Here is a 17,765-nt window from a genome sequence, read left to right as displayed (position 1 = left end):
AGGGCCTTTCATTCACCTCTGCTTAGCAGACTTGTCCACTAACTATGCACAGTTGTATCAGAACTAGAGGACTCTTTTCCAAATAGTGTCCTGGGCCCTTCTCCCAGAGGTTCTGATTTTATATGTGTGGGCCTCAGAGATCTGTATTTTAGCCATTTTGCAAGGTTTGAGAATCATGGTGCTTAATGACCTCTGGGGCCCCTTCCAGCCCCCAAATCCCACGAACCTCAGCTTGGAAGGGCCTGTAGACCCTTGTGACCTTCCCCTGACCAAACAGCCTAAGTGACACGGAAAATAACAGTAAAAAAGATATTTTATTGTTAAAAAAAAAACAACAACCACAAATGACCGGTAAAACCAGGCATCTCGTCACTCACGCTCACAGTCGCCCGCACAGCCATGAACCATGCACTCAAACACCCTGTCACCCACACAGCTCCCTCGTGCTGGAGGCAGCAGCCCTATGGGTAAGAGTGGCTATTGCTCTTCCTTTAGACTTTTGTCTCCAGAAGCAAGACACATGAAAAGGCAGTGGACCGGAGACAGGGATTGGCAGGTGAGGGAGTGGCAAGGCCACCAGAAGTCTCTGGTCCCTACCACTCTGGGCTACATATGTTCTGCACATGTGTACACACGTACTGTACATAAGCACCCACATGTGCAGACACATGCCCACAATGACCCTCCATGCATAGGGTTGAGTCGCTGCAGGTAACACTTGGATTGGCAGGCCTCTGAAACAGAGGGGCAAGGAAAGGATACTCCTGATGTCCGGCTCCCTGCTTCCACCCTTCCCTGCATAGGAGTTCCGACTTCCTTGTGTCTATGGAAGAAAAATCCCTTTGGGGCAACTCATCCAGACAGCAAGGTTGAAAAGTGCCTAAGAATTTTTTTAAAAATGAAGAATGATGTCCTTCTTGCCTTTGGCCCAAAGTGCTTGCGAAACTTGGGCTGACGAACCCAGAGTTCCATGAGGTCTGAATTCTTTAACAAAGACGGTTCAGGGGCTGCACAGATCCTGGCAGGCCCTGGCTAGTAGAAAGTCAGGCTTTAAGTCAGACTTAAAGAGGAGGCTCAAGGTGCTTGGAATTAGATTAGAGGAGTGGGACCTCCAGGAGACTGAGGCCAAGTGATGCTCCTTGGGAACCCTTGTTGCCATAGTTCACTGTCTTATGCCTGATGCCTAGCTCGGTGCCTGACATGGAGCAGACTCTGCAGCGAGGCAGGCAGGGCGTACAAGTGACATGTGGTAGCTGCTCCCCTGCTGCTCACCTCTCAGCCCCTAGGAGGACACCCTGTTGCCCTGCAGGGTCGGTGACCTTGGACCTTGTCTCTCAGCAGCTGTGGTGCTTGCCTGTGAGGCACGATCCCACCTCGGCCTGCAGAGTGTGCAGCAACGGGCAGGTCTAAGAATGTGCCCGACAGGCCCGTTCAGGCCCTGACTCCCTAGGAATTGTCAGGGAGACGCACACTGCCTTTTACCCATCCCAGGAGTCAGATTTTCCTGGGTGTCCAGGGTAACGGCTCTGTGCACACCCTTTCTGCTGGGGGCCCTAGTGCTGTTTCTGGAGCTCTACCCTCAGCTTCCCTCCATCCTCAGGGACTAGCTGGGGGTCTGGAAGAGCACATTTCAAGATGTGGCAACCCGGACTGGGTATGGGGGCTTCCCTCCCACTTTCCCAGCCACGCTCAACTCGCTCCCCGCCAGACAGGGCAAGGCGCCAAGTCCTCGGCCTCCCCCTTGCCTCTGTCTGAGGGCAGCTAGAACATGACCTCCTCACAGCTCCCATAATCACTCTCCACCATGTCAGAGCCCTCATAGTTGGGGGGGGCCTGGGGCTGGCCCCGGCCCGTGGGACGCCCGCCCCCTACCTCGCAGTCAGCGTAAGAGGGCCCGGCCCGGCTGAGGCGCATGCTCACCCCCTTGTAGCCCCCCTCTGCCAGGCAGGGCCCTGGCCCTCCCCCTCCCTGCTGGAACTGCGAGTGGTAGTAGCTGATAGCTGTGTACTCGTTGAGACAGGGGGCCAGCAGGTGCTCCCGGGGACTGGGGGGCCGTCGGGGGATCAGATCTTCCAGGTTCTGGTTGCTGTAACGGGGTGGAAGGGGTGCTCGCTTGTTTTCCATCTCCAGTGGGAAGGGGAAGCCCCCGTAGAGGGCAGTGGGGTCCGGCATCACAGCTGGGTTCCGGTGGCAGCGAGGCGATGGCAGCAGAGGGCCGGGGGTCCCTTCGGAGCGGGGGTATTCCCAGCGTTCCTTCCTGGAGTAAGTTGGGGGCCAGACTGTGGCTCCACCTGGGTACACTGAAAGGGAACAGCAAGACAGGGTGAGCTCTGAGTTTCCCTGGTGAAAGCTCCGACTGGCCTTAGAGCTGCTCTACGTGACTTAGCATGTGGTACAGATGGGCCGAGGAGTCGGGGGGTGTGTGGCCCGTCTGTGTGTTGTCTCTGGCGGCTTAGATTAATATCTAGAATCCAATGGGGTCAAGTTCAAAGCCAGAGGTTTAACTCAAAGCCAGCCCATCTTGTAAATTTGTGCCACTGATCCAAGGGTCAGTGGATAAGGGAAGAATCTGAATGGCTCCATGCATCCCACCCCCATTCCTGGAGACAGCAGCTCTATCCCAAGTCCTACTGGTGAGTTTTGTCTCCTTAATTGAAGGAAACAAACACATATTTTGGACTAGGAGGTGTGATGGCATCTATCACAGAGGGTGATTAAATGAGATGTGACTTCGAAGGTTGGCGATCAGGCATCCTTGGTCCTACCTCTGTCCCTGCTACTGAATAGTTGGGTAAGTTAGAATAAGTCACTGTGGCTTTATGGGACCCAATTATGGGACCCAATTTGCAGAAAGAGCAAATACTTGTTTTAACTATTACTGAATAAGCCAGAAAATATAAAGTGCTTTACAAATTCACCTCCTTTTGAGCCAAAGATGAGAGGGGGTGAAGGTCCCTCCTCTGGGTCAGCCAGGTCTGGCCCAAGGCTACTGTACCTCTAGACTGGGCAGCCAGAAGCTTGGACAACTGCCTCTCTTTCCCTTTCCAGAAAAGCATAAATATACAGAAGCCCCCTTTTCACTTCAGGGATCCTACCCACCCCATCCAGGGTCTACAGGTTTCTGCCATGGACATCAATCCTGTGGAATGTCTTGGAATTTAGAGGAGTAGATCATGGTACCGCGGAATGAGGCACAGACTCTGAGTCCAGAGACCCGGGACCTGGTGCAGCCCACTAGTGCACCGTGACCTTGACCACGTCCCTTCATGGACTGGATGGTGGCTCAGATAATGGAGTGTTTCAGTCTATTACCCTGTTCCATCAATCCCAGAAGCTAAAGGCCTGTGGGCTGTACTGACCCATCTCCTCGCCTGACCAGGTCCTCTTAATGATGGCCTCATTTTCAGAGTGGGAAGAGACCACCACCGGCGGGAGTCTGGGAGGCACGCTGCAGACCACTGGCCGTTGCTTAGAGCTGGGTCCAAAAGTGACGAGTTCATTTGGACCTGAGGTCTTGCTGGGCTCCACTTGGTTCAGGTTGTTGCAGGCGCTTGTGCTCAGGGGGTTGAGCTCAATGGCAGGTGTGGCTTGGGTGTCAACACCAACACTCCTGGCCAGGAGGTCTGGGTCCTCCATGGCCACGGGCTTGTGGGACTTGCAACGGCGGCAGTAGAAGAGAAGCCCAGTAGAGATTATGACAATGACCAGTAGGACCACTATGATGATCAGAATCTCCTGCTGTCCCCAGTCCCCCCTTTTGATCTCAGGGGTGACAAGACAGTGTCCTTCTGAGCAGCCCCTTGATTCCATTTCACACCTGCGGACACAGAGAAGTAGTCAGGGGACTGAGTCACTATACTGCCCTTGCCACGTCCCCTCTTAAAAGATGTATGGGATCAAAACCCCTGCACTCAAGCCTGCCTCTCCAATTTCCCACCAAAAAAAAAAAAAAAGTAATTTACCCCCAGGCCGCTTTCTGGAAAGTCACGGTCCAGAGCAAGAGAATAAGAACTTTTGCTACTTTCAGACTTCAGCAAAGATCAGAACTGCCTGAAAATCTGGTAGAAAGTGCAGATTCCTTGGTCCCAGCCTAGTGAGTCCAATTCAGTAGGTTCAGAATAGGGCTTGGGAAATCTGTCTTTTTAACGAGCACCACCCCTCCCAGAGTGTTCTGATGCAGGTGGTGGGAGAGAGAAGCCTTGACACGTGGAAAAGGCCAAGAAGCCAGGTAACCAGAGCACTCAGCCCCTGGCTGCCCATTGGCCTCTCTAGGGGTCAGAGTGCAGAGGTCATCCCCCAGTGGTGCCACACTCAGGGAGAGGAACCAGTGGCAGGGGACCTCTCCTGTGCTTACCTGTCTCCCATGTAGGGGTGAGGGCAGATACAGGGGGCTCCTTTGGGGGAAGAGATGCAAGTTCCACCTTCCAGGCAGGGCATCGAAGTGCAGTTCTCCTTCCTTTGTTCACAGTGCCTCCCGGAGAACTGTGAGGGGCACGTGCAGACATAGCCTGGGGAGAAGGGCAGGGCCATGAGAGAGCACTCTGGTCCAGTGGCCCCAGGGGACAGGTTCTCGTGTGTTCGCAGATCCCAGTGTTCACACTTAGTTATTGAGTGCCTCTCTCTGCCACATGCACCGTGGTAGGCACTGGTGCCCTGCTGGACAAGATGGTTGGATCCCTGCCCTCAAACAACTTACAGACTACAGAGAATAGGCATCTAAAGGATAATAATGAGTATCGTCATCCTAGACAACACTATTTATTGTAATCGTTGTTCTAAGAATCTTCATGTATTAGCTCGTTTGATCCTCCCGACAGCCCTGAGATTGGTTACTGTTATTGTCCCCATCAGGGACAGGTACAAATTGATGACAGGTCAGGGAATGAGGCTCGGGGAATGCATGCCATTTGCTCAGGGTCACACAGCAAGCAAATGGCAATTTGGGGGTTCAAACTGAGATAGTTATAGATAATATCAGTATATTAGTAATTATCATAAAAATTAGTTTTATTGAAGGGAAGCATTGTGGAAAGGAGTTAGCCTAAACTAGGCACCAGGGGAGGTTTCCTGGAGGAGGTGATATTTTAGTTGAGACCTGAAGGTTGAGTAAAAATTAGCCAGGCAAAAAGATAAAGGGGCAAAGAGGAAGATGTTTCAGGCAGAGGAGAACGTGTGCAAAGGTTTGGAGGAGAGGGTGTGGCATGTCACCAGGGTAGACCAGCAGGTGGGAGGGGCCAGGGCATAGGACCCACAGGCAGGAATTAGGAATTGGGACTCCATCTGAACGGCATCTGAACGGCAAGGGGAAGCCACTGCAAGATTCTAAGCAGGAAAGCGATGTGCTCATATCTACATTGTTTAAAGATCTCTCTGGTGCCCTGCTGGAAGATGCTAGTGGAGGGAGAGAAGCAGGAGAGCAGGGAGGTGGCTGGTGCAGAAGAAAAGAAGAGAGGTGATGGGGACTGGGGTCAGACCAATGGCGGTGGGGATGCAGAAGTGATGGACTCCTTGGGTATCTTAGGTAGAAATGACAGTATTATTTGTCAGGCAAAGATTAGAAAATGGGAGAATGCCAAGTGTTGACAGAGATGTAGGGGCCTAGGAATCTCACGCACTTGCTGGTGGAAGTACAGACTGCTGCGGCCATGCTGGACAGCAGTCTGACCCGATTTAGTCAAAGTAACTATTTGCATACTCTGAGTATGTGAATTCCGTCTCTGGGTGGTGCGTATGTATGTGTGTATGTGTGAAAAGTTCTCACATAGGTTTGTAACATGATGTGGGAGGATGTTCAGTGCAGCATTGTTGATGGAGGTGGGATGTCCATTGCTGGGAGAGTCCAGAGGGGAAAGGTGAGCGCGTGCACGCCTTGGAGTATTGAGCCTCAATTAAAAGCAATGAATAAGAATTACTCGTGGCAGCGTGGATGGAAAACTGTAAAACATGATATACCAGTTATATAAGTTAGAAATTCAAGCATGTGAAAAACAGTTCTTACATTTTGAAAGAACTCATTTTAAAACTTTAAATGTTTGCCTATGGGTTTGAGGAAGGGAGAAGGCAGTGGAGTATAAAGGGCAATAAGAAAGAGAAACTGGGCTTCCCTGGTGGCGCAGTGGTTAAGAGTCCGCCTGCCAATGCAGGGGACACGGGTTAGAATCCTGGTCCCAGAGGATCCCGCATGCCGCGGAGCAACTAAACCCATTCGCCACAATTACTGGAGCCTGCATTCTAGAGCCCATGAGCCACAACTACTGAGACCTGCACGCCTAGACCCTCTGCTCCGCAACAGGAGAAGCCACCGCAATGAGAAGCCCGCGCACTGCAACGAGGAGTAGCCCCCGCTTGTCACAACTAGAGAAAGCCCGCACACAGCAACGAAGACCCAACGCAGCCAAAAATAAATTTTAAAAAAAAGAGAGGGAGAGAGAAACTTAGCACGCACCCATGATGACACTGAGATGTGTGATGACTACAGCCTTCTACATCAGAGGTCCCCATTCGTACCCTTCCCCCATCCAAAAAAAAAGGAGAAAGAAAGATAGTTCTTGTTGAGGGTGAAAGAAGACTACTGGCCTCCGCTGGTGTAAACCTAGCAGATCCCTACTCGTTACTCACCAGACAGTAAGGGGAAGAGGCGGCTATTTCCACTGAGATCTACACCCTGAGCACGCCTCTCGCTTAACAGCCCTGTGACCTTGGGTGCGTTCCTTTACCTCTCTGGGTATCCCTTACGTAGCCCAGTGGTTTCCTGAGCAGTAAAATGGAGCTTTAATGGCTCTCTTCTCCACCCCCCACCCCCGCTCCCTCCCACATAGGACTGTGGTGGAGGAATCGGCTTGGTAAACTCTATGGTGATACACGATTGCTAGTTCAACCTGGCAGGGTCCTCTGCAGAGCCTCCTGGGATAAGCCTCAGGGTCAGCCCTAGCCTTACCTGCCCCGTGGGTCTGTGAGCACTTTCCACCGTTGAGACACGGGTTCTGGCTGCACTGGTCACTGTGGAGGCAACACTGGGTGAGGGCCCGCCTCTCCAGCATGCCCGCCACCTTCTTGCCATGGGCCAGCAGCTCCAGCGCCTCTCCGTTGATCATGACAGCATCCAGGCAGCCTTCGAAGCCCTGGGAGACATTTGGGAAAGAATGCAAGAGGACGAGGCCACCCAGAAAGAGGTCCCTTTCAGGCCTCAGACTCCAGCAGTTCTCTGGGAGCGCAAGGGAGGCGTTGGCTGCACTGTCAACCGACAGGTGAACGGAAGTATCTGTCTCCTCCACCAGAACAGAGTGCCACTCTTGGTCATTCACACGAGACTGGGAAGAAAGGTTTCTGTAGAAGCCACCTGGGCAATGGTATTCCAGCTGGAGCACTCCATCGACCAGCTGTAAAGAAAATCCAAATGGCCATCAGCAAAGCCAAGAAGTACTTAAAAAATGCCTGCTCAGAAGCTGCCAGTGCAAAGAATGTTAGTTTATTTTCACAGATAGGAGGGGTAGTGTTTGGTGATTTTCAAGGCTGTTTTAGACATTGTATTTGTAGAGTATAGAAACCCTCAAAGTGCTCTTCTGTGGTCTCATTTGGCCCTCGCCGCTCTCCATGGGATGGCCTGGGCGGGGATGATATCTCCATTTCAGAGATGAGGAAACTGAGGCCCAGAGATGCCTTGCTGATCAAGACCCTGTCTTTTGGATTCTTCTTCACAGCCCTCTCCAGTATTCTATACTCCTCAGCCTTCAGGGATACCAAAAACCTCCCTCTCACCCCCACTCCCTTACTCAACAGTTCAACAGTTCTTGAAGTGGGTCTCTAAGACGATTTCAGGGCATCTACAAGGTGAAACTATTTTCATAGTAATCCAAGACATTATTTGCCTCTTCTACTCTGATTCTGTTACAAATATACAGTGGTGATCTCTAGACATGCGCTATCACAACAGATAAAGGCAGAAGTAGGTACGAGCCAGCTAGCTTCTATTAAGCCAGATGTAAGAGAAATTTGCAAAAATGTAAAACAATACCACTCTTTTTTTAATTATGGAAAATGGAACAATTATTCTTAAAAATATGGTATTTATGTTAACATGTAATAGGTTTCTTGTTATTTTAAAACTTCTGTTTTAATTTCTAATAATGAAAATGCCAATAGCTGTTACCCACATAAACAAAACTTCCCTATGATCCTTGATTATTTTTAAGAGTATAAAAAGTCCCAAAATCAAAAAGTCTGAGAATCACTGGGTTAGAACATTTTAGTTCCCTTCACCCTCGAGAAGTGGGACTACTGTGGCCAAATAGTTTTCCTGTCACTCTGGGTTAGGTAGCGCTTTCTCTGGGTGAAATGTGAAGATCTAACCCAGTGTTTTCCAGAAGTTGGACATTTGTACACCATCTTCCTGATTTTTGCTCTGGTTGAATTCTACCTATACCTTTATTTCCTTAAAAAGAAAACAGTATTATTACAGTAAATAGAAAACCAATATAACCTGCCATTAAGAAAAGACAATGACAAATATAAGTACAACTTATACAAAACATTGTCATTAAATCACTCCTTTCACTTACCTAGGACCACAGATCTGTTGATCCCTCCATCTTTTCACTGTCTCTCCCCTCTGTAATGTCCTCATTCCTCTCCTTACCAATCTTAAATTCCATAGCCAAACTCCTGTCCCTCTTTTACTTGGTAGAACTCACTTGGCTAATACACAAATCCGGTGAAATCCAACTCTCCCTCTATATATAAGTATCATGGAGCTGAACATGGCTGGAGAAAAACACACAGCTTTTGCTTATTGGTCTCCCTTTAATTTCATGACCATGAGTCTCAAATGAGCCCTTCATGCTACCCAACAATCGTACTATCTTGCTTAGTTCCCTCACTCTCTCAGATGACTATTTTCACAACTTCTCTCTCCTCAGACCCTTAATGTCTCTCTCCCCATCCTCGCTCTCAGCAATCAGATGGAAACTTCCAGGCACTCTCACCATCGTATCTGTCCACGTTGTCCAAAGCCAATCTCTCCATTCATGCACTAGATCCCACCCCACCCCCCTTACCTCCTGAAGGACAAGATGCCACTGACTTTCCTTTCTCCTTCCTACATCTTTGTTCACTCTCTACTGGATCATCCCAGTCATCATACAAACGTGCTGTTATTGTTCTAATCTTTAAAAAACAAAGTTTTCTTGAATGCACTTTTCCTGCCAGATAGCACTTTCTTTCTTTGCTTTCCCTTTGCAGCAAAATTCTACCCCCACCCACCATGACACTGAAACCACTGGTGTCAGGGCACTCAGCATCCTTTGTGTTGCCAAATTCAATGATTGATATCACTTCCCATCTTACTTGACCTCTCAGCAGCATATTATGCAGCTGATCACTGCTTCCTTCTTGATACACATCCCTCATTTGGCTTCCCAGATACAATACTCTCTTGGTTTTTCTCCAACATCATTGGTTGTATCTTTTCATTCTCCTTTATTGGATCCTCCTCTTCCCCAACCTCTCAGTGTTGGAGTATCTCAGGGATAAATCCTTAGTCTACTCTCTTTTCACTCTACACTCTTTGGTGATCTCCCCAGTCTCATGGCTTTGAATACTATGTATATGTGGAAGAATCCCAGATCTTCATCTCCACCCAGACCTTTCTCACTAGATTTTGTTTGTCCAGCTCCACTAGTAGGTCTAACAGTCATCTCAAGCTCATATGTCCAAAACGGAACTTCTGGTCATCCTCCTTCCCCAACCTACTCCACCTGTATCCTTGCCCGCGTCTGTTGGCAGCAACTCCATTCCTTCAGGTTGCTCAGGTCAACATCTTACTCCTTGCTTTCTCTCGCAGCCCTTATTCAGTTCATCAGGAAGTCCTGTTGACCTTACCTTCAAAATCTCTTCAGAATCTGAACTCTTTTTCCCAGTTCCACTGTCATTCCCCTGATCTAAACTGCCATCAGCTCTCACCAGAATTACTGCCTTTTGGCTGGGTCTTTCCACTTCCATCTTTGTTCCTCTAAAATCTATTCTCAACACAGTAGCCACAAGGACCGTTTTTGCATGTCACACCATGTTAATTCTCTGCTCAAAACCTTCTAATGCCCCCCACTTTGCTCAGAATAAAACTCAAAGTCCTTAAATAGCCTATGAGACCTTTATAGATATGACCCCATCCTATTACATCTCTGACCTCAACTCCTGCTACTACTGTCCCCTTGCTCACTTCACTCAAGCCATATTGACATCTGAGCTGTTCCTTAAACATGCGAAGCAATCTCCTGCCAATGACTATACCCTCTACCTAGAATGCTGTTCCCCCAGAAGTCTACATGGCTAACTACCTCACCCCCTTCAAATTATTGTTCAATTATCACCTCAATGAAGCCTTCCCTAACCACCTTATTTAAAATTGCTACTTCCCACAAAAGGGCAGAATGCAAGCATCATCTCCTCCACTCTGGCTTGGTAGACAACATAGCAGTTAGAGGCTCATCTTCATTGAGGGAGAAAAGCAGAATGTACAGAATGTACCAGGCACCTTCAAGATGGTGGAAGAGTAAGATGTGGAGACCACCTTCCTCCCCACAAATACATTAAAACTACATCTACATGTGGAGCAACTCCTACAGAACACCTACTGAACACTGGCCGAAGACCTCAGACTTCCCAAAAGCTTTGCTTTTGCCTTTGTCCTAGGGTTCTGTCTGTCTGGTTTTTTTTGTTTGTTTTGTTTTTTATAGTATAGCTTTTAGGGCTTGTTATCATTGGTGGATTTGTTTTTTGGTTGGTTGCTCTCTTTCTTTCTTTACTTTTAAAGTTTTTTATTTTTAATATTTTTTTTAATTTTAATAACTTTATTTTATTACTTTTTCTTTCTTTCTTTTGAATATAGAAGCATTTAGGAGAATCCAGCTATATATTATTAAGCCAGACATGAAAGAGATTTGCAAAGATGTAAAACAATGCCATTATCAGTAATTTTTAAAATACTGCTTTTCAAAAATTATGTTATTTATGTGAACATGAATTGGGCTTATTACTCATTTCTAAATGGATTAATAACAGCTATTTTAAATGTTTCATGGTTTTAATTTCTAACAGGGTAAACATCACTAGATATAACTCACATTAACAAAAGCTCTTTGGGCTTCTTTCTTTTTTTGGATTCTTTCTTTTTCCTCCCTTTTCTTCTGAGCCATATGGCTGACAGAGTCTTGGTGCTCTGGCCGAGTGTCAGGCCTGAGCCTCTGAGATGGGAGAGCTGAGTTCAGGACATTGGTCCACCAGAGACCTCCCAGCCCCACATAATATCAAACGGCAAAAGCTCTCCCATACATCTCCATCTCAACACTAAGACCCAGCTGCACTCAACAACAAGCAATCTACAGTGCTGGACGCCCTATGTCAAACAACTAGCAAGAAGGGAACACAACCCCACCCATTAGCAGAGAGGCAGCCTAAAAATCATAATAAGGTCACAGACACCCAAAAAAACACCACTGGACGTGGTCCTACCCACCAGAAGGACAAGATCCAGTCTCATCCACCAGAACACAGGTGCCAGTCCCCTCCACCAGGAAGCCTACACAACCCACTGAACCAACCTTAACCACAGGGAGAAGATACCAAAAACAACGGGAACTATGAACCTGCAGCCTGAGAAAAGGAGACACCAAACACAGTATTTAAGCAAAATGAGAAGACAGAGAAATACACAGCAGATGAAGGAGCAAGGTAAAAACCCACTGGACCAAACAAATGAAGAGGAAATACACAGTCTACCAGAAAAAGAATTTAGAGTAATGATAGTAAAGATGATCCAAAATCTTGAAAATAGAATGGAGAAAATACAAGACACGTTTAACAAGGACCTAGAAGAGCTAAAGAGAAAAAACAATGATGACAAGACAATACATGAAATTAAAAGTTCTCTAGAAGGAATCAATAGCAGAATAACTGAGGCAGAAGAACGGATAAGTGACCTGGAAGATAAAATAGGGGAAATAACTACCACAGAGCAGAATAAAGAAAAAAGAATGAAAAGAATTGAGGACAGTCTCAGAGACCTCTGGGACAACATTAAATGCACCAACATTAGAATTATAGGGGTCCCAGAAGAAGAAGAAAAAAAAAGGGACTGAGAAAATATTTGAAGAGATTATAGTTGAAAACTTCCCTCATATGGGAAAGGAAATAGTCAATCAAGTCGAGGAAGTGCAGAGAGTCTCATACAGGATAAATCCAAGGAGAAACACACCAAGACACATATTAATCAAACTATCCAAAATTAAATACAAAGAAAAGATATTAAAAGCAGCAAGGGAAAAACAACAAATAACATACAAGGGGATCCCCAGAGGTTAACAGCTGATCTTTCATCAGAAACTCTGCAAGCCAGAAGGGAGTGGCAGGACATATTTAAAGTGATGAAAGGGAAAACCTACAACCAAGATTACTCTACCCAGCAAGGATCTCATTCAGATTTGAGAAATTAAAACGTTTACAGACAAGCAAAAGTTAAGAGAATTCAGCACCACCAAACCAGCTTTACAACAAATGCTAAAGGAACTTCTTTAGGAAGGAAACCCAAGAGAAGGAAAAGATCTACAATAATAAACCCAAAACAATTAAGAAAATGGCAATAGGAACATACATATCGATAACTACCTTAAATGTGAATGGATTAAATGCTCCAACCAAAAGACATAGACTACCTGAATGCATACAAAACCAAGATCCATATATATGCTGTCTACAAGAGACCCACTTCAGACCTAGGGACACATACAGACTGAAAGTGAGGGGATGGAAAAAGATACACCATGCAAATGGAAATCAAAAGAAAGCTGGAGTAGCAATTCTCATATCAGACAAAATAGGCTTTAAAATAAAGACTATTATAAGAGACAAAGAAGGACACTACATAATGATCAAGGGATCAATCCAAGAAAGATATAACAATTGTAAATATTTATGTACCCAACATAGGAGCACCTCAATACATAAGGCAAATGCTAACAGCCATAAAAGGGGAAATCAACAGTAACACAATCATAGTAGGGGACTTTAACACCCCACTTTCACCAATGGACAGATTATCCAAAATGAAAATAAATAAGGAAATACAAGCTTTAAATGATACATTAAACAAGAAGGACTTAATTGATATTTATAGGACATTCCATCCAAAAACAGCAGAATACACTTTCTTCTCAAGTGCTCGTGGAACATTCTCCAGGATAGATCATATCTTGGGTCACAAATCAAGCCTTGGTAAATTTAAGAAAATTGAAATCGTATCAAGTATTTTTTCTGACCACAACGCTATGAGACTAGATATCAATTACAGGAAAAAATCTGCAAAAAATATAAACACATGGAGGCTAAACAATACACTATTAAATAAGCAAGAGATCACCGATGAAATCAAAGAGGAAATCAAAAAATACCTAGAAACAAATGACAATGAAAACACAGTGACCCAAAACCTGTGCGATGCAGCAAAAGCAGTTCTAAGAGGGAAATATATAGCAATAAAATCCTACCTCAAGAAACAAGAAACATCTCAAATAAACAACCTAACCTTACACCTAAAGAAATTAGAGAAAGAAGAACAAAAAAACCCCCAAAGTTAGCAGAAGGAAAGAAATCATAAAGATCAGATCAGAAATAAATGAAAAAGAAATGAAGGAAATGATAGCAAAGATCAATAAAACTAAAAGCTGGTTCTTTGAGAAGATAAACAAAATTGATAAACCACTAGCCAGACTCATCAAGAAAAAAGGGAGAAGACTCAAATCAACAGAATTAGAAGTGAAAAAAGAGAAGTAAAAACTGACACTGCAGAAATACAAAAGATCATGAGAGATTACTACAGGCAACTATATGCCAATAAAATGGACAACCTGGAAGAAATAGACAAATTCTTAGAAAAGCACAACCTTCCAAGACTGAACCAGGAAGAAATAGAAAATATGAACAGACCAATCACAAGCACTGAAATTGAAACTGTGATTAAAAATCTTCCAGCAAACAAAAGCCCAGGACTAGATGGCTTCACAGGCAAATTCTATCCGACATTTAGAGAAGAGCTAACACCTATCCTTCTCAAATCTTCCAAAATATAGCAGAGGAAGGAACACTTCCAAACTCATTCTATGAGACTACCATAACCCTGATACCAAAACCAGACAAAGACGTCACAAAAAAATAAAACTACAGGCCAATATCACTGATGAACATATGCAAAAATCCTCAACAACTAGTAAACAGAATCCAACAGCACATTAAGAGGACCATACACCACGGTTAAGTGGGGTTTATCCCAGGAATGCAAGGATTTTTCAATATACACAAATCAATCAATGTTATAAACCATATTAACAAATTGAAGGATAAAAATCATATGATCATCTCAATAGATGCAGAAAAAGCTTTTGACAATATTCAACACCAATTTATGATAAAAACCCTCCAGAAAGTAGGCATAGAGGGAACTTACCTCAACATAATAAAGGCCATATATGACAAACCCACAGCCAACGTCGTTCTCAGTGGTGAAAAACTGAAACCATTTCCACTAAGATCAGGAAAAAGACAAGGTTGCCCACTCTCCCCACAATTATTCAACATAGTTTTGGAAGTTTTAGTCACAGCAATCAGAGATGAAAAAGAAATAAAAGGAATCCAAACTGGCAGAGGAGAAGTAAAACTGTCACTGTTTGCAGATGACATGATACTATACATAGAGAATCCTAAAGATGCTACCAGAAAACTACTATACAGGCAGCTCATGCAGCTCAATATCAAACAACAAAAAACCCAATCCAAAAATGGGCAGAAGACCTAAATAGACATTTCTCTAAAGAAGATTTACAGATTGCCAACAAACACATGAAAGGATGCTCAACATCACTAATCATTAGAGAAATGCAAATCAAAACTACAATGAGGTATCACCTCACACCAGTCAGATTGGCTATCATCAAAAAATCTACAAACAATAACTGCTGGAGAGGGTGTGGAGAAAAGGGAACTCTCTTGCACTGTTGGTGGGAATGTAAATTGATACAGCCACTATGGAGAACAGTATGGAGGTTCCTTAAAAAACTAAAAATAGAACTACCATACGATCCAGCAATCCCACTACTGGGCATATACCCTGAGAAAACCATAATTCAAAGAGTCATGTACCACAATGTTCATTGCAGCTGTGTTTACAATAGCCAGGACATGGAAGCAACCCAAGTGTCCATCGACAGATGAATGGATAAAGAAGATGTGGCACAAATATACAATGGAATATTAGCCATAAAAAGAAACTAAATTGAGTTATTTGTAGTGAGGTGGATGGACCTAGAGACTGTCATACAGAGTGAAGAAAGTCAGAAAGAGAAAAACAAAGACCGTATGCTAATACATATATATGGAATCTAAAGAAAAATAAATGGTTCTGGAGAACCTAAGGGCAGGACAGGAATAAAGATGCAGATGTGGAGAATGGACTTGAAGACAAAGGGAGGGGGAAGGGTAAGCTGGGATGAAGTGAGAGAGTGGCATGGACATATATACACTACCAAATGTAAAATAGATAGCTAGTGGGAAGCAGCCACATAGCACAGGGAGATCAGCTCGGTGCTTTGTGTCCACCTAGAGAGGTGGGATAGGGAGGGTGGGAGGCAGACGGAAGAGGGAGGAGATATGGGGATGTATGTATACGTATAGCTGATTCACTTTGTCACACAGCAGCAACTAACACACCATTGTAAAACAGTTTAACTCCAATAAAGATGTTACAAAAAAAAAAAGACAGACTGTACCAAATGTGTCATCCTTTTGTATAAAACTGCACTATGTCATCAGTATCATTACTATTTAAAAATGAACACAATTACTTGAGTGCTTGCTTTGTTTTAGGCACTGTGCCAAAAGCTTTCCTTGAATCATTATGTAATTCGCACGGAGTACAGAGCAATGGGTAAGAGCTCGGGTGCTGGAGCAGGTTGGCCTAGCCCAGGCCCCACCATTTACTGCCTGTGCGGTCATAAGCAAATTACTGAATCCCCCCAAGCCTCAGTTTCTTCATCTATAGGACGAGGATGATGACAGTCACCACTTACAAGGCTCTTTCGAGGACTAAATTCTACAACACAGGCAATAAGGTGTCTGGCACAACAAGGGCTCAGTACTTTCTTATGACCACGCTAGAAGGATGAGTCCCATTTTCATAGATGAGTAAATCGAGATGTAGTGAGATGGAGGCTCTGGCCCAAAGGACCGAGTGCCTGAGCAGGGATTCGAAAATGGGAGCTCAGCCATGCACATGTGCTGGTCACAGGAGCCTGCCATGAACAACTGGCTCTCTTCAGTATATTTCCCTATAGCATTTAAATTTATTACAATAAGTATCTGTCATTTTTATTAAAAAAAAACCCATAAAGCTATTTTCAGAATTTAGAATAATATAGCAGGAAAGGAAAAATATAAAGAAGACTATCCATGAAAATCATGACCTCCAGGCTTATGATTTATTTGAGAGCTTTAAAAGCACAAAAGGACGGTGACTGTAGAAGAGAAACATTCTGCAGCCTGCGTCTCCTGCACACCGCCCTGCTCTCTGAGCAGCTGATCTCCGTGAAGTTGCTGCTGCAGGGTTCCGCGTTGCAGGTGGACAGGTACACAAGGGTAGGGGTGGACAATAGTGTTTACTGTGCCCCCTCATTCTTCTTTTCCTTTTGGGACACTCTGCCTCCTTCTCAACTGAGTCTATGTTGTTCTGGAAAGGCTGGCCCCTCTCCCTGGCAGCCTTGGGGATAGTCACATGACTCAGACCTGCCAATCAAGGTCTGAGGTGGGAATTTTACCGCTGTTGGAAAGAGATGCTCCCTTTCTGCTGGGCTGGCTTGGTGGCAGAATGAAAGCCTGGGCTGCTGGGGCCACCTTTGCCATTACTTGGGGGGATATATGTGGTCTTCTGAACAAAAGCAGATCTGACAGCAGGAAGGAAAAGGATCCTGTTGATATACTTTGAACACCTGGATCTACCCAAGCCTGAGGTCAACCCTTGGACTCTTCCATTACATGAGCCAATAGAATTCTCTCTTTTGTTTAAAGAATAATAATAGTAAAATTGCAACTTCCCACATTCCTGATCCCCCTTAACCTTTTTTTTTCTCTTTTAACCCAAAGCACTTCTCACATTTGGACAAACTCTATAATTTTCTGGTTTATTGTCAGTCTCCCACCATAGGATGAAAGCTCTAGGAGGGGTTTTTGTCTTTTTCACTGATGAGACCCAAGCACCTGGAAGAGTGCCTGTTGCACAGTAGATGCTCCACAAATGTTTGTTGAATGGATTAAATTCTAACTAGCTGTCAGAGTCTGCTTTCTCTTTGTCAAAATGGGAGATGGACACCTGTGATAGAGATGTTAAAATCAGGCAGGTACTCTGAGACTTTCTACAAGACAGAATCAGAAGGACTAAAAGACCCTTGAAAGGAAATTCATTTTCCTCCACGTGGATTCCACGTACCTTAATGTACCCCAGCCTTCCACCCATCTTGGAAAACACTGGTCTATTACTCAGCAAAAAATGATAAAAGCATCAGCCAGGTCTAGGTGGCCTTACCCATCTCTCTTTCTATCTTCAGAGGCTCTCTGTCATCCCACAGAACGCCTGACCTCTGTTGTCCTTGGACATGTATTGCCAGGTGGGGTGGCTTTGGCTCTCATGGCTGGCAAGTCTCGTGTTCTACCTAAGAGTCACACCCAGTATC

The 17,765-nt window shown here is 45.1% G+C and overlaps 2 protein-coding genes across 4 annotated transcripts in view; one reads left to right on the top strand and one right to left on the bottom strand.

Moving 5' to 3' along the window:
* The window catches only part of SLC36A1 (solute carrier family 36 member 1), a 92,449-nt gene that overhangs the window by 65,560 nt on the left and 9,124 nt on the right, over positions 1-17,765 (top strand). The window lies entirely within an intron of this gene.
* Positions 296-17,765, bottom strand: part of FAT2 (FAT atypical cadherin 2) — an 86,371-nt gene continuing 68,901 nt past the window's right edge. The window contains exons 21-24 of one of the 3 annotated variants that reach the window (XM_027081491.1): positions 6,938-7,379; positions 4,355-4,508; positions 3,360-3,817; positions 296-2,300 (exon numbers count right to left, since the gene is read on the bottom strand). In XM_027081491.1, coding sequence (XP_026937292.1) covers positions 1,762-2,300; positions 3,360-3,817; positions 4,355-4,508; positions 6,938-7,379 — 1,593 coding nt within the window. In that variant the 3' untranslated portion in view covers positions 296-1,761. Of the gene's footprint in view, positions 2,301-3,359; positions 3,818-4,354; positions 4,509-6,345; positions 6,509-6,937; positions 7,380-15,751; positions 17,745-17,765 lie in introns of those variants that run through there. The other 2 variants (XM_027081492.1, XM_027081493.1) reach the window with 2 other exon arrangements.

This window comes from Aethalodelphis obliquidens, unplaced genomic scaffold, assembly GCF_003676395.1.
Source record: "Aethalodelphis obliquidens isolate GAN/ISIS:26980383/991018 unplaced genomic scaffold, ASM367639v1 scaffold45, whole genome shotgun sequence".
NCBI lineage: Eukaryota > Metazoa > Chordata > Mammalia > Artiodactyla > Delphinidae > Aethalodelphis > Aethalodelphis obliquidens.
The sequence above is the reverse complement of the archived record's forward strand: the minus strand, read 5'-3'. Positions and strand labels throughout refer to the sequence as shown.